A 20322-nucleotide genomic window follows, 5' to 3' on the forward strand; every position below is an offset into this window, starting at 1 on the left:
TCTGTGTGAGAGAGTGTGTGTGTGAGCGTGTGTGTAAGCGTGTGTGTGTGTGTTGAGTGTGTTGTGTGTATGAGTGAGTGTGTGTTTGTGAGTGTGTGTGAGTGTGTGTGTGAGAGAGAGTGTGTGCGTGAGTGATTGTGAGTGCGTGTTTGTGAGTGTGTGTGTGTGAAAGAGCAAGTGTGAGTGTGTGTGCGTGGGTGTGTGTGAAAGAATAAGCGTGAGTGTGTGCGTGTGTGAATGTGTGTGAGAGTATGTGTGAGAGTGAGTGTGTGTGTGAGTATGTGTGAGTGTGTGCGTGGCAGTGTGTGAGTAAGTGTGTGTTAGAGTGTGTGTGTATGTGTGTCCTTTTGTGTGGGAGTGTGTGTGAGTGTGAGTATGTGTGTGTCTGAGTGTGTGTGGGTGTGTGTGTGGGTGTGTGTGTCAGTGTGTGTGTCTGAGTGTGTGTGGGTGTGTGTGTCAGTGTGTGCGTGAGAGTGTTAGAGTGTGTGGGTGAGCGTGTGTGTGTGTGCGAGTGTGTGTGTGTGAGAGTGTGTGTGTGTATGTGTGTGAGTGTGTGTGTCAGTGTGTGTGTGACTGTGCGTTAGAGTGTGTGTGGGTGTGAGTGTGTGTGCGAGTGTGTATGTGCGTGAGTGTGTGTGTGTGTGAGTGTGTGGGTGAGTGTGTGTGTGAATGTGTGTGGGTGCGAGTGTGTGTGCGAGTGTGTGTGCGAGTGTGTGTGTACGAGTATGTGTGTGTGAGTATGTGTATGAGAGAGTGTGTAAGCGTGTGTGTGTATCGTTGAGTGTGTATGAGTGAGTGAGTGTCTGAGTGTATGTGAGTGTGTGTGCGATTGTGTGTGTGTGTGTTTGTGTGTGTGTGAGTGTGTGTGTGTGGGTGTGCGTGTTATGCGTGAGTGTGTGTCAGTGTGAGTGCATGTGTGTGAGGGTGTGTGTGTGTGTGTGTGAGAGAGTGTGTGTGTGAGTTGAGTGTGTGTGTGTATGTGTGCGTGAGTGTTTGTGTGAGTTGAGTGTATGTGTGTGTGTGAGCATGGGTGTGTGAATGTGTGAGTGTGTGTGAGTGTAAGTGTGTGTGTGTGTTTGAGTGCGTGTGTGTGTGTATGTGTGTGTGTGTTATGAGTGTGTGTGTGAGTGAGTGCGGGTGTGGGTGTGAGTGTGTGTGAGTGAGTGTGTGTGTGTTTGTGTGTATGTGCTATGTGTGTGTGTCAGTGTGTGTGTGTGAGTGTATGTTTGTGTGTGTGAGTTGAGTGGGTGAGTGTGTGTGTGTGTTTGTGTGTGTGATGCGTGTGAATGTATGTGAGTGCGTGAGTGTGAGTGCGTGTGAGTGAGCGTGAGTGAGTGTGTGTGTGTTGAGTGTGTGTGAGTCTGTGTGTGTGTGTGTGTGAGTGTGTGTGTACATGAGTGTGTGTCTGTGAGTGTGTGAGTGTATGTGTGTGTGTGTGTGTGTGTGTGTGTGTGAGAGTATGTGAGCGTGTGAGTGTGTGTGTGTGAGTGTGTGTGTGTGTGAGAGTATGTGTGTGAGTGTGTGTGAGTGTGTGTGTGTGAGAGAGTGTGTGTCAGTGTGTGGGTGAGTGTATGTGAATGTGTGCATGTGTGTGTGTGTGATTGTGTGTGTGTAAATGTGTGTGAGTAAATGTGTGAGTGTATGTGTCAGAGTGTGTGTGTCGGTGTGTTTGTGAGTGAGTGTGTGTGCGTGTGTGTGTGTGATTTTGTGTATGTGTGTGTGTGAGAGTATATGTGTGAGTGTGTGTGTGTGTGTGTGGAAATGTGTGTGTGAATGTCTTAGAGTGGTGTGTGTGTGTGTGATTTTGTGTGTGAGTTTGAGTGTGTGTGTGAGAGAATGTGTGTGTTTGAGTGTATGTGAGTGTGTGTGTGTCAGTGTGTGTGTGTGTGAGAGTGTGTGTGTCAGAGTGTGTGTGCATATGAGAGTGTGTGTGTCAGTGTGTGTGTTTGAGTATGTGTGTGAGTGTGTGTGCGTGTGTGTGTGTTAGAGTGTGTACATATGTGGGTGTGTGTGTGTGTGAGAGTGTGTGTATCAGTGTGTGTGTGAGTGTGTTAGTGTGTGTGTGTGAGAGTGTGTGTGATTGTGTGTCAGTGTGTGTGTGTGCATGTGTGTGTGTGTATGTGTGAGTGTGTGTATATGTGTGTGTGTCATTGTATGTGTGAGTGTGTGTTAAAGTGTGTGTGAGTGTGTGTGTCAATGTATGTATGTGTGTGCGAATGTGATTGCATTTTGGTCTCAAATACTCCAGCTGAAACCATGTTACCAGCGGCAGTGATTTCTATTGGTGGAGGCCGCCTTTATAAACGGTGTGTGGAGAGAGCGGGGGAGTGGCGGGAGGGCAGGGTTGGACATTCCATTGGCACACACACCCCCGCAGAGACACACACAGGCAATCTCTGATGGAGGAGCAGGGCTGTAGCAGAGGTGGGCACAGCTCCTAGGCTGTCTCTCCCTCAGCCCAGCCAGGAACACTTCAGCGAGAGAGAGAGAGAGAGATAGAGAGAGGTTTGTGAGGCAGCAGTGAAGCCTCGCTCCGAGATGGCCTGCGATGAGGAGATCAACAAGCTGAAGGAGCAGGTTACCTGCGCCCTGTGCGGCCAGCTCTTCAAGGACCCCGTCACCATGGGCTGCGGCCACACGTGCTGCAAGGACTGCCTGGCCAAGCTGGTCATCAGCAAGGACGGCAAGGTCAGCTGCCCCACCTGCTCATCCGAGTGCTCGCCCGTCGACATCGTGGACAACGAGCTGGCGGCCAAGCTGGTCGAGACCCTCAGGAAGATTCTGGAGCTGAGGCCGGAAGAGGGCGACTACTGTCAGCAGCACAACTTGCCCTACACCGTCTTTTGCCTCGACGACATGAAGCTCATGTGTGACAAGATGACCAAGGATCATCCCGACTGCCGGACCTTGCCCATCAAGGAGGCTGCGGAACGCTTCAAGGTAGGTGGGGTGGGCAGGGATGGCAGGTGTGGGGGGTGAGGGGAGGGGGGGCAGGGAGGGCGAATCTGTCACGTTTTAGTTGGAGAGAGGGGCTGTGAAGAAACAAGAGGCACAAATCCAGCCACGACCACAGGCGAGAGGGGCACAATTGTCCACATCCTTGTCCTTAGGATTCTCAAACCTTTGGATGGCTGAACAGACTTGAAGGGAGTTTTGTTGGAGACCCAAGATTCCTTCCTGCAGATTCGGACGGGTGTCTCTATTTTATTTGCACCCCCCCCCCCCCTCCCACCTTTGGACGCTTCCTGTTCAGTTGCGGAGACAGAGGCTGGAATTTTCCGAGCGTCCGCACCAATGGGATTCTCCCGTCCCACTGCAGCGAACGGCGATTTGGCCGCTCGCCAACTTCTGTGAGTTCACTGCGACGGGTATGTGGCGTGAACGGGCGGCAAGATGGCGCCCTGAGAGACGGGGTCAAAATCCGGTGGGAAATCCGCTCACGCCCATTTTACACCCCCGCCCCCACAATCCCCAACAAAAAAAACATCAATTTTTAATTGCAGAATTCAAATGCAGAATTTTATTGCATGTAATAGAAAGAATACAAATCGTATTATTCATCTACACTCTCAATTAAAACAATTTACAAATCAAATTTAAGACTACAACATTTCCAAATCCCAGTAAAAATCTAACACTGACCCATTGATTGCATTTACCATTAATAACTTCAATTATAAATAATATACATCGTTCATTTCTTTAAAATATAAACACAAAATGAAAAATATAGCTCAGGTATTTCAAATCCCAGTGACAAAAATCAATAATGTTGCTGCTGGTAATTGAGTTTAGTTTAATCATTAAAATAAGGTACATTACTCATTTTTTAAAATTATAATTATAAATATGGTGTACTGGTTAGCACAGCTGCCTCACAGCAGTAGAGACACGGGTTTGATTCCCGCTTGGGTCACTGTCTGTGTGGAGTTTGCATGTTCTCCCTGTGTCTGCGTGGGTTTCCCCCGGGTGCTCTGGTTTCTTCCCACAGTCCGAAAGACGTGCTGGTTAGGTGCATTGTCCATGCTAAACTCTCCCTCAGTGTGCCCGAACAGGCGCTGGAGTGTGGCAACCAGGGGATTTTCACAGTAACTCCATTGCAGTGTTAATGTAAGACTACTTGTGACACTTATAAATAAAAAACGGAAAAAAAGTTCAAAATTTTAAAATGCCAGTGAAAATCGGTAATACCAGTAATTCCATCTAATGCAAGTAATAGAATAATTACATAAATTTATTCTTATAAATTAAAGCAATTTGTAAAGTAAAAAAAATGTTCAAACCCCAGTGAAAAGTGGTATTACCAGCACCAGTAATCACATTCAATTTAAATAATATGAATAAATAACATACGTTAGAACAATTTATCAATTTTTTCTAAGAAAGGCAAAACAAGCGATTCAAGATGTTCAAACCCCAGTAAAAGTCACAGGTCAGTACTGGAGTCCCAGTTCCAGGAGCACAAATTCGGACAAGTTTTACTGGTAATCTGCATTTCCAGTAGATATTTTTCGCCCCCTTTTGCATATATTGCAGATCAGAAATGAAAGCAAAGTGCTGGGGGACGGGAGGGAGAGGAGAGTGGGGTGCACAGGGAGAGGGGCACAGGGAGAGGTGCACAGGGAGAGGTGCACAGGGAGAGGGGCACAGGGAGAGGGGCACAGGGAGAGGGGCACAGGGAGAGGGGCACAGGGAGGAAGTGCATGGGCAGAAGAGCACGGGAAGAGGAACATGAGGAAAGGAGCGCGGGGAGAGGGACGTGGGGAGGCGGTGCGAGGAGGGGGTGAACGGGGAGAGGAGCAAGGGAGAGGGCCATGGGGAGGGGTCAAAGGGAGGAGCGCATGGGTTGGGGGCAGTGGGAAGGGGTACACAGGGAGAGGGGCAAAAGAAGACGGCATGGGGAGGGTGGCATGAGCAGAGGGGCATGGGGAGGGTGACATGGGGAGAGGGGAATCTCAGAATCTGGAGACAGGGAAACAGTTGAACTGAAGGAAAGTGAGGTATTTTATAACGTCACCAATGGGGATGGGGTGGGAGAGATTAAATGACAAAGAAGTTATGGGACCTAAAGGCAATATATGTAGCGTCTGTCATGACTGGAAAAGGTCTCAAAATGCTTTTCCAGCCTGCAAGGTATTTTGTGGAGTGTGTTGGGGGTGAAGTAGCTCTCAGTGAGTTCCCAGTAACAGCCTGGTGATTGGAACACCCGGATGTCTGTGATGTTGGATTGAGGGCGGGGTGGGGCGGTTAAATATTGCCCGGGACACTGGTGAAAACTCCTCCCACCCTTCCTCAGGGTGGTGGCAAGTGTGGGGTTGTGGGGATAGGGTGGGGGTGGGGGCATAGGGTGAAGAGGGCATGGGTGAGAAGCTCTGTGAGAGTCAGTGCAGACTGGATGGGCCGAATTGCCTCCTTCTGCACTGTGGTGATTCTCTGGGGTCCTAACTATCCACCAGGAGTTCAATGTCTCACATGCGTAGACGGCTCCTCCGACAGTGCGGCGCTCCCTCAGTGTCACGCTGGCATCCAGGGTTCTCGTGCACCGGGGTGTGGGAGCTGGAACACGTTCTCAGAGGGAGAAGAGTGTTATAAAGTGAGATACCCCAGGTACTCGGATTTGTCCCGACATTCCAGCGCTGCCCCTCCTGCTCCCTCCACACTGGGCACACCAAGCAGAGCTAATATAGGTTAGTAAGGTGGGCACATTTTCTGTCAGTGCCTCCTGCTGTCTGGGATTTCTACCCCTCAGGTTGTCCCATATTTGTCAAAACTCAACACTCGGGGCTCAGACGATGAGGAATCTATGGCATGGCAGGAGACCATTCAACCCGTCGTGCCGGTGCTGGCCAACAGATAGCCATCGAGCCTAACCCCACTTTCCAGCTCTCTCCCCATAGCCTTACAGGCAATGGCACTCCCATATTCTCGACAGCGAAAGCCTCAAGGGGCACACAGAGCGTGGCACGGGTGCGTGCCGTTGGCATTGGGGATCGGCCGTGATCACATCCAACAGGTGGAGCAGGCTCGATGGGCCAAATGGCATGCTCTTGCCTCTATCTTCCATGTTTCTAAGCCTACCCCATTGGGATCTGTACAGTCAGAACAAGCTGTTAAATACTAGTGCTGGAGGGAGTGGGGAGGGGACGCGGGGTGGGGGGGCGGGGGGTGGGGGGTGTGGTGGGGGGGCAGGGTGGGGGGGCGGGGGGTGGGGGGTGTGGTGGGGGGCAGGGTGGGGGGGGTGTGGTAACTGATGGGATGGGTGGCCACATTGGCTGCACGTCACGGTACCATTTTATTAACCGTGGGGGTTCGTGGGGAGGGAGAATATCGAGCAAGAAGCAACTGAAGCGTTCGCCAAGTCAGGTGGGACTCCTGCCCAGTGAACCCGCTTCACATTGCTGCCAATTCCCATTGTCAGTGTACCTGGCTGGAACTGTGAGTGTTTATGTGCTTGGCCGGGGGGCGTGGCCAGATAGTGAAGGGGGTTCCCTGGAAGTTTGTTGTGGGATGCCAGGGGGACGGTTTTATAGAGGGCCTTGGGATGTCAGTGTTTGCAGAGGGGAATCCTGGTGGAGTGTGGAATTGCAGGGGGATTCCCCAGAGGCATGTACATGTGAAGGGTATTCCCAGGAGAGTGTGTATCTGCAGTGGAATCCCCAGGGGAGTGTGTATATGCAGAGGGGAGTGGGGGGGGGGCGGTTTCCCAGGGGAGTGTGTATATGCAGAGGGGAGTGGGGGGGTGGTTTCCCAGGGGACTGTGTATATGCAGGGGGATCCTCAGGGGAGTGTGTATATGCAGGAGTGGGATTCCAGAGGAGCATGTATATGCAGGAGAGATGCCAGGGGAGTGTGGATATGAAGGGGGTATTCCCAGGGGAGTTTGTATATACAGGAAGGGGATTTTCAGGGGTGTAAAATTTATTTATTAGTCACAAGTAAGGTTTACATTAACACTGCAATGAAGTTACTGTGAAATTCCGCTAGTCACCACACTCCGGCGACTGTTCGGGTCAATGCACCTAACCAGCTCGTCTTTCAGACTTTGGGAGGAAACCAGAGCATCCCAAGGAAACCCAAGCAGACCTGGGGAGAACGTGCAAACTCCACACACACAGTGACCTCAGCCGGGAATCGAACCCGGGTCCCTGGCGTTATGAGGCACCACTGTGCCACTGTGCCGCTGTTTGTATATGCAGGGGAATTCCCCAGGGGAGTGTGTATATGCAGGGGGGAATTCCCAGGGGAGTGTGTATATGCACGGGGGAATTCCCAGGGGAGTGTGTATATGCAGTGGGGGATTCCCAGGGAAGTGTGTATATGCGGTGGGGGATTCCCAGGGGAGTGTGTGTATGCAATGGGGGATTCCCAGGGGAGTGTGTAAATGCAATGGGGGATTCCCAGGGGAGTGTGTATATGCAGTGAGGTGTGGTGGGAGTTCCAAGAGTATATCAATCACATGACTGAGCACATGTTTGTTGTTGGATGCCAGGGTTACGGTTTTATAGAGGGCGGCACAGTGGCACAGTAGTTAGCATTGCTACCTCAGAGCACCAGGGACCCGGGTTCAATTCCTGGCTTGGGTCTATGTCTGTGTGGAGTTTGCACATTCTCCCCGTATCTGTGTGGGTTTCCTCTGTGTGCTTTGGTTTCTCCCACACTCCAAAGATGAGTGGGTTAGGTGGATTGGCTGTCCTACATTGTCCCCTAGCGCCAGGGGGACGAGATGGGGTAAAAGCATGGGGTTATGGGGATCGGGCCTGGGTGGGATTGTTGTCAGTGCAAGCTCGATGGGCCGATTGGCCTCCTTCTGCACTCTTGGGATTCTATGATTCTATTTAGCAATCCAGAGGGACACGTTAAATTTCAGTCCCTCTTCCTCGCCACCCCATTCCCCCCAGACCCCAGGAGGGTCCGTCACGGCTCACTGTGGACCGTTCTGGTCTTTCAGTCAGAATACTGTGTGTTCAAATCCCATCTCCCAGACCGCAGTGCAGAATCCCGGCCAGTGTTCCCAGTGCAGCAACCAACTGGGGTGCCACAGTGCCAGTGGTGCTGTCTTTGGCTTACGATGTTCACCTGCTGGACCTTCTTGGTCGGAGGCAGCCGGTCCAATGGCACCTTTCTCTTTCAAGGAATACCCACGACTATTCCCGAGTCTGCCAGTCAGTGCTGATCTCTTCCACTCTCACACGCGGCTTAGAAATGCCCGATTACCTCATCATTTTCTCGTCACAGTTTGCGGGATCCTACTGTGCACAGATTGGTTGCCACCTTTCCTACATGGGAATTAAGGGGGATGAGATAATGCAGAGTCAAAGTCAATGATCAGCCGCGATCTTGTTGAATGAGAGGGACAGACCCGAGGGGCTGAATGGCCTCCTCCAGTACTAATTTCCTGTGTACACTCCAACAGCAACTACACTTCAAAGGGGCGTCATTGACTAGAAAGCGCAATGGGGTGCACTGGGAATGAGGAAGGCGCTGCATAAGTGCAAGGCCCTCTTTCCTTTATCTTCTCCGCAGTCATAGAATCCCTGCAGTACATAAGGAGGCCATTCGGCCCATCGAGTCTGTACCGATCACATTCCCACCCAGGCTCTATTCCCATAACCCTGCATATTTACCCTTCTGATACTAAGGGGCAATTTAGCATGGCCAGTTTACCGAACCCGCACATCTTTGGAGTGTGGGAGGAACACCTGGAGGAAACCCACGTAAACACGGAAAGGAAGTGCAAACTCCACACAGACAGTGACCCAAGGCTGGAATCGAACCCGGGTCCCTGGCGCTGTGAGGCAGCAGTGCTAACCACTGTGCCACTGTGCCACCCACGATGTTCGAGGGGTTGGGAGAGAGCTGCACCATCAGTCTCTGCTTCTGATTTCCAACATCCCTCCCCACCTTTACCTCCTCTTGACGCAGGTCGGGGTGCCTGGACTGAGACCTTGTGTCCCCAAACCCCCAACCACCCTCCCCCTTTCCCTATTCCACCCCCCTTCCCCTCCATCCAATTTAATCCCCTTGGCTTTGTGCGTTTCAGGAAAAGCTTCAACAAGCCTTGGAAAGCCTCGAGGCCCAGGCCAAGGAGAACGTCGGGAGAGATGAGCAAATGAACCTCATAGACTTGAAGGTGAGACAAGGTGAGGGGAGAAGGGGGGTCGGGGGTGGAGGTGGGGGAGAAGGAGGTGATGGGTGGAGGCTGAGAAGAAGTCACCGAGGTGCAGCAACGACTTTGTCACCCAGGGGATCGTGTGTTCGGCTGCCGAGCAAGAAACATAGTAATCTGGGATGGTGTCGGGAGGTGGGGGGCGTGGGGGGGTTGTGGGTATGTGTTGGGGGGGTGGGTGGAGGACGCAGTGCTGTGGGCCACAGTAACTTCATTATACACCAATCCACAAAATGGGTTCCCGGTCGTTCATCCACTCTCGCCCCATGGTCAGTTTTACTCTCTATTTAATGTCAATAGGGTAGACTCACCCAAGCATTGTTCAAAGGTGGAGTCAGCTGAGATACAATAGCAGAGGAAATGGGCGCAGAAAAACTGGCTACCCAGACAGAGAGCACAGCGCGGGTGTTACGGGTACGCTGGCGGAAGAACAAAGAAAATTACAGCATAGGAAGAGGCCCTTCTGCCCTCCAAGCCTGCACCGACCATGCTGCCCGACTTAACTAAAACCCCCAACCCTTCCGGGGACCATATCCCTCTATTCCCATCCTATTCATGTACTTGTCAAGACGCCCCTTAAAAGCCACTATCGTATCCACTTTCACTACTTCCCCCGGCAGCGAGTTCCAGGCACCCACCACCCTCTGTGTAAAATATCTGCCTCGTACATCTTCTTTAAACCTTGCCCCTCGCACCTTAAACCTGTGCCCCCTAGTAATTGACTCTTCCACCCTGGGAAATAGCTTCTGACAATTCACTCTCTCCATGCCCCTCATAATCTTGTAGACTTCTATCAGGCCGCCCCTCAACCTCCGTCATTCCAGTGAGAACAAACCAAGTTTCCCCATAGCTAATGCCCTCCACACCAGGCAACATCCTGGTAAATCTTTTTTGTATCCTCTCCTAAGCCTCCACATCTGTTTGGTAGTGTGTGTGGCCTAACTAAAGTTGTACAAAGCTGCAACATGGCTTGCCAATTTTTAAACTCAATGCCCCGGTCGATGAAGATAAGCATGCTGAATGACTTCTTGACTACCTTCTCCACCTGCATTGCCACTTTCAGTGACCTGTGTACCTGTACACCCAGATCCCTTTGCCTATCAATACTCTTCTGCCATTTACTGTATATTTCCTATCCTTATTAGACCTTCCAAAATGCATTATCTCACATTTGTCTGGAAGGTCTTGCACAATTGACTGCGCTTACTTTGCTTAAAGCGGGGGGTGGGGCCTTATGGCACAATGGGTAGCACCGTGGCACAGTGGTTAGCACTGCTGCCTCACAGCGCCAGAGATCTGGGTTCAATTCCCAGCTTGGGACTATCTGTGTGGAGTCTGCACATTCTCCCTGTGTCTATGTGGGTTTCCTCCGGGTGCTCCGGTTTCCTCCCACAGTCGGAAAGACGTGCTGGTTAGGTGCATGCTAAATTCTCCATCAGTGCACCCGAACAGGCGCCGGAGTGTGGCGACTAGGGGATTTTCACAGTAATTTCATTGCAATGTTAATGTAAGCCTACTTGTGACACTGATAAATAAACTTTTAAAACTCCCTGCCTCTGAGCTGGACCACCCTGGTTCGAGTCCCAATCCAGGAATAAATGGCCACGGAAGATGCATCCACCCTGAACATCAACCGGAAAATCCTTCCCACACCCTCCAGGGGAAGGCGGCAAGGCTGGGGGAGATTTCCCATCGCATTCCATGGGATGGATAGGGAAATCTGCGCCTCCACCATCGCCATCCATAATTCCGGCCTCGCAACGTGCGATTAAGTGCATGTTGCCACGGCGACCCTGACTCCTCGGGGAGCCAGACAGCTGGTGTGGATCAGATTGGCACCAACAATGGCAGGGTGGTGGGTGTTTGATTCCCTGTTGTAGCTGGGATGGAGTTGGAATTGGGACTCTGTGGAGTTGGACTGGCACCTTTGGGAAGAGGCAGATGCCACTTGAAGAATTTGGTGAGGTCGGTTGAAAGGAACCACTTCCTTCAGTGAAGAGAGGCCAAAATGAAGAAATATGACCACCCCATTAGCTCTGGGCCTGTCCAGGAGCTACACCTCTTAACAAACTGTAACATAACTGTAACACTACACTACATTCTCTCATTTTCTTCTCTATGAACTGTATGCTTTGCCTGTATAGTGTGCAAGAGCAATACTTTTCACTGTATGCTAATGCATATGACAATAATAAATCAAATCAACTCAAAACGAAAGGGTACAGAAATCTAGAACACGTCCACCCCTAAAAATATTGAGGTGGGGTCAACTGGAAATGTCAAAACTGAGGAACTTTCTTGTCAGGTAAGGGTATTGAGGGACACGGAATTAAGAGAAGATTGGTAGGTGGGGCTAAGATACACATTAGCCACCAGCTTTTTGATTTGATTTGATTTACTATTGTCACATGCATTAACATACAGTGAAAAGTATTGTTTCTTACGTGCTATACAGACAAAGCATACCATTCATAGAGAAGGAAAGGAGAGGGTGCAGAATGTAGTGGTACAGTCATAGCTAGGCTGTAGAGAAAGATCAACTTAATGCAGGGTAGGTCCATTCAAAAGACACGAAGCTGTTCTTGAGTCGGTTGGTATGTGATTTCAGACTTTTGTATCTTTTTCCCGACGGAAGAAGGTGGAAGAGAGAATGTCCAGGGTGTGTGGGGTGCTTCATTATGCTGGCTGCTTTTCTGAGGCAGCGGGAAGTGTAGATAGAATCAGTGGATGGTTTGCATGACGGACTGGGCTTCATTCATGACCCTTTGTAGTTTCTTACAGTCTTGGGCAGAGCAGGAGTCACACCAAGCTGTGACACAACCAGAAAGAATGCTCTCTGTGGTGCATCTGTAGAGGTTGAGGAGAGCCATAGCGGACATGCCAAATTTCGTTAGTCTTCTGAGAAAGTAGAAGCATTGGTGGGCTTTCTTAATTATGAAATGACAGCGCAGGCTTGAGAGACTGAATGGCCTCATCTGCTCCTATGCTGAAAATTAAAGTATCTCAGTCCTTGTCCTGCCGTGAGGTGCAGAGCACAGTGGAGCCGGGTTTAAAGAGCGAGTGGGGGGGTGGTTTACAGGAATGGTAGTTTCAGAATCCCGGCTTGGCAGCTCTGAAAATTGAAATCCAACTCACTCTCCTTAATCATCATCTAACAACCGGATGGCCACAAGGAGTCAATCTGCTTCGTGTCCGTGTCCCTCACAGATGGAAATCTGCCTTCTTTCCATGGCCTGGCCTATCCGTGCCTGTCCCTTCACTGCCCCTCTGCATTGACACCTCAAAACTCTCAAGTCATACCAAACTGCGACAGATGGAAGCACTGTGGGTGCACCTACACCTCAGGGACTGCAGCGGTTCAAGGGGCAATTAGGGATGGGCGATTAATACTGACATAGCCAGCAATGATCCCCCAGAATGATTCATAGAATCATAGAATCTCTACAGTGCAAAAAGAGGCCAATCAGCCCATCAAGCCTGCACCGACAACAATTCCACCCAGGCCCTATCCCCACAACCCCGTATTTACCCTAGCTCGTCCCCCTGACATTAAGAGGCAATTTAGCATGGCCAATCCACCTAACCCGCACATCTTTTGAGTGTGGGAGGAAACCCATGCAGCCATGGAGGGAACAGGCAAACTCCACACAGGCAGTGACCCGAGGCCAGAATTGGACCCGGGTCCCTGGCGCTGTGAGGCAGCAGTGCTAACCACTGTACCTCCTCGTTTCTTTTTAAAAGAAGGGGCAAATTCAAACTTCCTTTATTAATTTCTCTTGGGACAGACTCGGGAGCATTGAAATGATGAAGCGAGGATGATGGGGGGGTGGGAGGGGCAGGTCCTGAAATCTGTTCTCTTCTTCATGGGACCTCTCTGTCCTCACCAGAGAAAAGATCCGGACAGCTGGGAGTAGCAGGCCCTCCGCAATTGGTCCCGAGTGAAATGGGGGCAACTTTACTGGAGAGAAGACCATTTGGGGAGGGGGGGGTGTGTGAACTGTACTCCGGGCAACCAGTGGTCCCCTGTCCCCTACCACCAAAGCCCAAGGCCAATGGCACGCACACCGAAGGCCCGATGTCTGCTCAGAGAAGAGCAGGGATTCATGAACTGCTCTCGACAGAAGCTACATTTCTTTGGTTATAAAAAGCCCTCACTTGACCAACAATCACTGATAGATGGGGGGGGAGGGGAGACATTAATGGGAGAGACAGCTGCTCCACATTGCCAAGGAAGTGACCAGCCACTGCGTTCCTATGGCGACACGTGGACTCTTATTGAACTTCGACATCGGCGAAGATTGAAGTGGTGCAGGAAACATAGAAATTAGGAGCAGGGGAAGGCCAGTCGGTCCTTCGAGCCTACCCCGCCTTTCATTCTGATCTGATTTGATTTATTATTGTCACATGTATTAACATACAGCAAAAAGTATTGTTTCTTGCACACTATACAAACAAAGCATACCGTTCATAGAGAAAGAAAGGAGAGAGTGCAGAATGTAGTGTTACAGCCATAGTTAGGGTGTACAGAAAGATCAACTTAATATGAGATAGTTCCATTCAAAAGTCTGATGGCAGCAGGGAGGAAGCAGTTCTTGAGTCGGTTGGTACTTGACTCAGACTTTTGTATCTTTTCCCCGGCTGAAGAAGGAGGAAGAGAGAATGTCCGGGATGCTTGGGGTCTTTAGTTATTCCTTTCCGAGGCAGCGGGAAGTTAGACGGAGTGAATGGGTGGAGGCTGGTTTGAGTGATGGACTGGGTTACTTTCACAACCTTTTGTACTTTCTTGTGGTCTTGGCCAGAGCAGGAGCCATACCAAGCTGTGATACATCCGGAAAGAATGCTTTCAGTAAAAGTTGATGAGATTCGTTGCAGACATGCCAAATTTCCGAGTTCCTGAGGAAGTAGAGGCATTGGTGGGCTTTCCTCACTATAGAGTTGGCATGGTGGGTCTAGGACAGGTTATTGGTAATCTGGACACCTAGAAACTTCAAGCTCTTGACCATTTCCACTTCATCAACATTGATGTAGACGGGCATATCCTCCACTACGCTTCCCGAAGTCAATGACTATCTCCTTCATTTTTACTGACATTGAGGGAGAGATTATTCGCGTCGCACCAGTTCACCAGATTCTCTATCTCTTTCCTGTGGAACCCGTTACCACAGAGAGTGTGTGAGATAAATGACGGTGTGGGGGGGTGCATATAAAGGGGGACTCCAGATCAGCACAGAAAGGAACAGAAGGTTAAGCAGGTGTGGTCAGGTAAAGGAGGGTGGGGAAGGTGCTAGCAGTGAGTGAGAACGATTGTAGACCAGCTGGGCCGAATGGCCTACAAGGTCCCCAGAGTGAGCACTGCTAGTGGATGTGTAGCGCAGTGTGGAATGCCTGAACAGTGTGCCGTGGCTCCCTGTAAACACAAAGTCTGTCTACCCGTCCCTCGCTGGCTGGAGGTGGACTCAATGTGTACACATTTGAAATAAGGCAGAAACGTCCTTCGAAATGGAAGCTGGCAGTTGTTATTTTCCTGTTTGTTTTTCACTTCTCCTGGCCCAAAGAGTTTAAAAAGTTGCAATCGCCGGCCTCACAACATGCTCAGGAAGAGATAGCAGGCGGAGATAGTGAAGCCTTCTGACATTGCCAGAATCGACTGGCACGCAGGAAAGAGAGAATCTGGATTTAGATCATATCGTTCCGCTATTGCTGGCTCAATGATGCCGGTGGGTGCTTCTAACGTCCCTCAATGGATTGGTAGCACTTTCAGACAGGATACAATGTAGAACTCTGTATCAGGAGAAAACATTGGGAGAACAGTGAAAGTACAGAAATATCACGAGGAGACCATTTTCCTTATTCCTTCATGGGGATGTGAGCTTCCCTGGCTGGGCCAGCATTTGTTGCCCATCCCTAATTGCCTCTTGAACTGAGTGTCTCACTCGGCCATTTCAGAAAGCAGTTAAGAGTCAACCACATTGCTGTGGGCCTGTAGTCACATGTAGGTCAGACCAGGTAAGGACGGCAGATTTCCTTCCCTGAAGGACATTAGTGACCCAGATGGGTTTCCACAAAAATTGATGATAGACCACGACTAAGACTTGCTCAGGCTGATCAGTAACAAGTAATACACACTCACACACACACACGCGCACACACACATATACACACACATGTGCAAACAGGAGCACGCACACACACACACACGCTCACACATACACACACACATACACATACACACATGCATGTGCAAACAGGAGCACGCACACACACATGCGCACATACACATGTGCACACACACGTCTTGCATGCGCACACACACATGCGCACACGTGCATGCACACACACATGCACACACATGCACTGCATGCACACACATACACATGCGCACACATATATACACACACACTGCATACACACACAAATGCACACACACACGCGCACTGCATGCACACGTACACTCACACATACACACTCACATACACACACACACGCACGTTCCAGGCAATGACTGTCTCCAACGACAGACAATCTAACCAATTCAGCAAGATGGTAAATGGCATTACTATTGCTGAACACCACACAATCACCCGCAGCTTATCACTGGACTGGACTGGACTAGCCATATAAATACCATGGCTACCAGAGCCAGTCATCGGTGAGTAACGCACCTCCTGAATCCCCAAAGCCTGCCCACCATCCGCAAGGCACAAGTCAGGAGTGTGATGGAATCTTCCAGAAGCTTAACAGCATCCAGGACACAGCAGGATGTTTAGTCGGCAGCCCATCCACCAGCTTCAACATTCACTCCCTCCACTACTGATGCACAGTGGCAACAGTGTGTACCATCTGTAAGATCCACCGCCAGCCGCAGCTTCTAAACCCACAGCTACATCTAGAAGGACAAGGGCAGCAGATACCTGGGAACACCACCGCCTGTAGGCTCCCCTCCCAGTCGCTCGCCATCCTGACTTGGAAATATATCGGCCGTTCCTTCACTGGGGCAAATTCCTGGAATACACTCCCTATCAGCACAGTGTGTGTACCTACACCACATACTGGATCCTGAGCCAGATGCTATGGTATGAAACGAGATGCAAATCTTTTTCATGGTAACAGGCTTATCTACAGAACGCAGCATTACATGCGTGCACCTTCAACCAACTACAACCCCAATGTTCCAACAGTCTCTCTTTATATGTTCTCTAAGTGCTGAATTAAACAATGCCCTTCGCCTACAATATAATTAACATCTAATTAGCAACATATACTGCAGTGGCCCCAGAAGGCAGCTCACTATCACTGACTGAAGGGCGAATAAGGATTGGCAATAAATACTTGGATGACAGATGTAAAGTAGGAGTTTAAATGGAGTGTAGCTAAACAATCTCTTGTTTAAAGGCAGCCCATTCTTTTTATTCATTCGTGGGACACAGGTGTCGCTGGCTGGGCCAGCGCTTATTGCCCATCCCTGAGGGCAGTTAAGAGTCAACCACATTGCTGTGGCTCTGGAATCACATGTAGGTCACACAGGGGTGAGGGTGGCAGATTTCCTTCCCTAAAGGGCATTGGTAAATCATATGAGTTTTTGCGACAACGGTTTCTCAGTCATCAGTAGATTCTTAACTCCAGATATTTTTTATTGAATTCAAATTCCGCTATTTGCCGTGTCGGGATTCGAACCCAGGTCCCCAGAACATTAGCTGAGTTTCTGGATTAATAGTCCAGTGATAATACCACTAGGCCATCACCTCCTTGTTCTGCTAGAGTCTCCATTGTCCTGGGGACTGATGTCTGCTCCACCTTTTCACTGTCCCCTGAAGCAGTGTCCCTCCTGATGGTGAATCCACTTGACCTGTTACATGCCCCGCATCCAGATCCACCACAGTCTCTTTCCTCGTGGAACCAAAGGATGCACATCAAGAAAAGTCTCCTGAAGCATTTCAGGAACTCTTCCTTTGTCTGCCCCTCCCAACCTTACTCTCCCGGTCTCCATTAGGATGTTTGCCCCCCATGCCCTCCGCCCCCCGCTCCCCCCCCCCCCCCCCCCCCCCCCCCCCACCCACCATTGTCATTACTCAAAATTTCCTGCATCTCTCAATAATTTGCTTCTTTCTCTCTCCTTCTGGGTGGCACAGTGGTTAGCACTGCTGCCTCACAGCGCCAGTGACCCATATTCGATTCCAGCCCTGGGTAACTGTCTGGAAGAACATAGAACATAGAACAGTACAGCACAGAACAGGCCCTTAAGCCCACGATGTTGTGCCGAGCTTCATCTGAAACCACGATCAAGCTATCCCACTCCCTATCATCCTGGTGTGCTCTATGTGCCTATCCAATAACTGCTTAAATGTTCCTGAAGTGTCTGACTCCACTATCACTGCAGGCAGTCCATTCCACACCCCAACCACTCTCTGAGTAAAGAACCTACCTCAGACATCCTTCCTATATCTCCCACCATGAACTCTATAGTTATGCCCCCTTGTAATAGCTCCATCCACCTGAGGAAATAGTCTTTGAACGTTCACTCTATCTATCCCCTTCATCATTTTATAAACCTCTATTAAGTCTCCCCTCAAACTCCTCCGCTCCAGAGAGAACAGCCCTAGCTCCCTCAACCTTTCCTCATAAGACCTACCCTCCAAACCAGGCAGCATCCTGGTAAATCTCCTTTGCACTCTTTCCAGTGTCTCCACATCCTTCTTGTAGTGAGGTGACCTGAACTGCACACAATATTCCAAATGTGGTCTCACCAAGGTCCTGTACAGTTGCAGCATAAGCCCACAGCTCTTAAACTCCAACCCCCTGTTAATAAAAGCTAACACACTATAGGCCTTCTTCACAGCTCTATCCACTTGAGTGGCAACCGTCAGAGATCTGTGGATATGGACCCCAAGATCTCTCTGTTCCTCCACAGTCTTCAGAACCCTACCTTTGACCCTGTAATCCACATTTAAATTTGTCCTACCAAAATGAATCACCAAAGAGTTTGCACGTTCTCCCCGTGTCTGCGTGGGTTTCCTCCGGGTGCTCCGGCTTTCTCCCACAGTCTGAAACATGTGCTGGCTAGGTGGATTGACCGTGCTAAATGGGCAGAGTTATGGGCATCGGGTGGGGGGGTTGCAGATGGTCTAAGATGCTCTTTGGAGAGTCGGTGCAAACTCAATGGGCCAAATGGCCTCCTCTGTAGGGATTTTTGATCTGGCGAGCTCTTTCTCTCTCTTTCTCTCTCACCTTGCTCTTCCTTTCTTTATTTTCTCTCTCCCTTTATCTTTCTGTATCCCGTTCTCATTCGTCAGCTCTGCTGATGCCCACTCGCACTGGCACACCCTCTCTCCCTCTCTTCACCCTCTCTCTTGTCCCCAATCTCAGCCTCACCCTATCTCTTATGACCTCTCTCGCCACCCCCCCCCCCTCACCCTCTCTCTCTTTTGCGCTCTCTCTGTCACTCTCTCTTGTGTCCTCTCCCTCTCACTATCTCTCTTACCCTCTTTCTCTCACACCCTCTCCTCTCTTCCTCTCTCTCCCACCCCTTCTCTTTCCTTCTCACACTCTCTCTCCATCTCTTTCTCTCACCGTCTCTCTCTCTCTCTTAATCCTCTCTCTCCTACTCTCTCTCACCCTCTCTCTCTCACCGTCTCTTTCTCTCTCCCTCGCCCTCTCCTCTCTTCCTCTCTCTCCTATCTCTTCTCTTTCCCTCTCTCTCTCTCCATCTCTTTCTCTCTCACCTGCCCTTGCTCTCATCCTCTCACACCTCTCTGTGTTGTCGATATTGTTCTCTATATGTCCTTCGGCCACAGGTTGCTCAGTTCTGAGTGTGCAGACACAGACACAGCTTATCTCCAGTGTTGACCACACTTGGCCGTGTGGCAGAGCTTATCACGATACCAGATTTGCCCCTGGAATTCTTCACAACATCTTGAGCAGAGTTTTCTCTCTCTCTCTTTCTCACCTTCCCTTGCTCCATAATTGTTTATAGGCAAGCAGCATTTTTTAGAAAGTTGCAATCTGCTTTTCTTTCCGGAACACAAGCTGTTACAAGTTGCTACACAAGCCAGTTCCTGTAGCAGCAACAAAGTCGTGGGTTCAAGTCCCAGAGGCAGGAGCCCAGGCTCAGAGCCAGCGCTGAGCTGAGGGACTGCTGCACTTCCAGCGGTGCCTTCTTTCAGGTTGAACCCGAAGCCGCTGCTGCCGGCTGGGTGGGTGTGAAGGTTCTCTTGGCCGCTGTTTAGAAGTAGATGAGGAGAGTGGTGTGACTGATGTTGATCTCCAGCCCCCCTTCCCTCTCCCCCACCCACCAGCAACATCACTGACAAGGCTTGGGCTGCGCCACTGTCACTGCAGCAGTGTAAGCAACACTCCCTCCCACTGGTATTTCCAGACTATCATTCAGAACAGCCACACAAACACACGCAGATCAGATTGACACTATTACCCAGATCAAAGTCAATTCACCATTTCCAAATCCCAGCCACAATCAACAACACTGGCACCAGTGAAGCTCCAGTTTCATCTCCAGCTTTAAACAGTTTTTCTTTCTGGATTGTTTCATTATCAGATCATCACAGATTCTGGGATCTGCTCAGGGTCAGCCAGTCATCAGAGGATTAACCTTGATCTGAGTGTGTGTTAATGATCGGATGATTCTCTCGAATCATTGAGTGTGTGTATGTGTAAGAGTGTGTGTGAGCGAAACTGTGCATGTGTGTTTGTGTGTGAGAGTGTGTGTGTGTGAGCGAGACTGTGTGCATGTTTCTGTGTAAGTGTGTGTGAGTGTGTGTGTGTGAGCGAGAGTGTGTGTGTGTGTGAGTATGTGTGTAAGAGTGTGTGTGAGTGTGTGTGAGCGAGACTGAGTGTTTGTGTGTGTGTGAGAGAGTGTGTGTGTGTGTGTGTGCGAGACTGAGTGTTTGTGTGTGTGTGTGAGTGTGTGTGTGAGAGTGTGTGTGTGTGAGAGTGTGTGTGAGGGAGACTGTGTGAGTGAGTGTGTGAGTGTTTGTGTGTGAGTGCGTGTGTGAGTGAGTCTGTGTGAGTGAGTCTGTGTGAGTGAGTCTGTGTGTGAGTGTTTGTGTGTGAGTGAGTGTGAGTGTGTGTGAGCGAGACTGTGTGAGTGTTTGTGTGTGACTGTGTGTATGTGTGAGTGTGTGTGAATGTGTGTGTGTGAGTGT

General features: G+C 50.1%; 1 protein-coding gene across 1 annotated transcript in view; it reads left to right on the forward strand.

The window, feature by feature from the left end:
• The first annotated feature begins 2538 nt into the window (after nt 1-2538).
• LOC144497691 (E3 ubiquitin-protein ligase TRIM39-like) overlaps nt 2539-20322 on the forward strand; it is a 29920-nt gene continuing 12136 nt past the window's right edge. The window contains exons 1-2 of the mRNA XM_078219133.1: nt 2539-2940; nt 9041-9130. Coding sequence (XP_078075259.1) covers nt 2539-2940; nt 9041-9130 — 492 coding nt within the window. The remainder of the gene's footprint in view (nt 2941-9040; nt 9131-20322) is intronic.

The sequence above is a fragment of the Mustelus asterias genome, chromosome 8, assembly GCF_964213995.1.
Source record: "Mustelus asterias chromosome 8, sMusAst1.hap1.1, whole genome shotgun sequence".
In the NCBI taxonomy this organism is placed as follows: domain Eukaryota; kingdom Metazoa; phylum Chordata; class Chondrichthyes; order Carcharhiniformes; family Triakidae; genus Mustelus; species Mustelus asterias.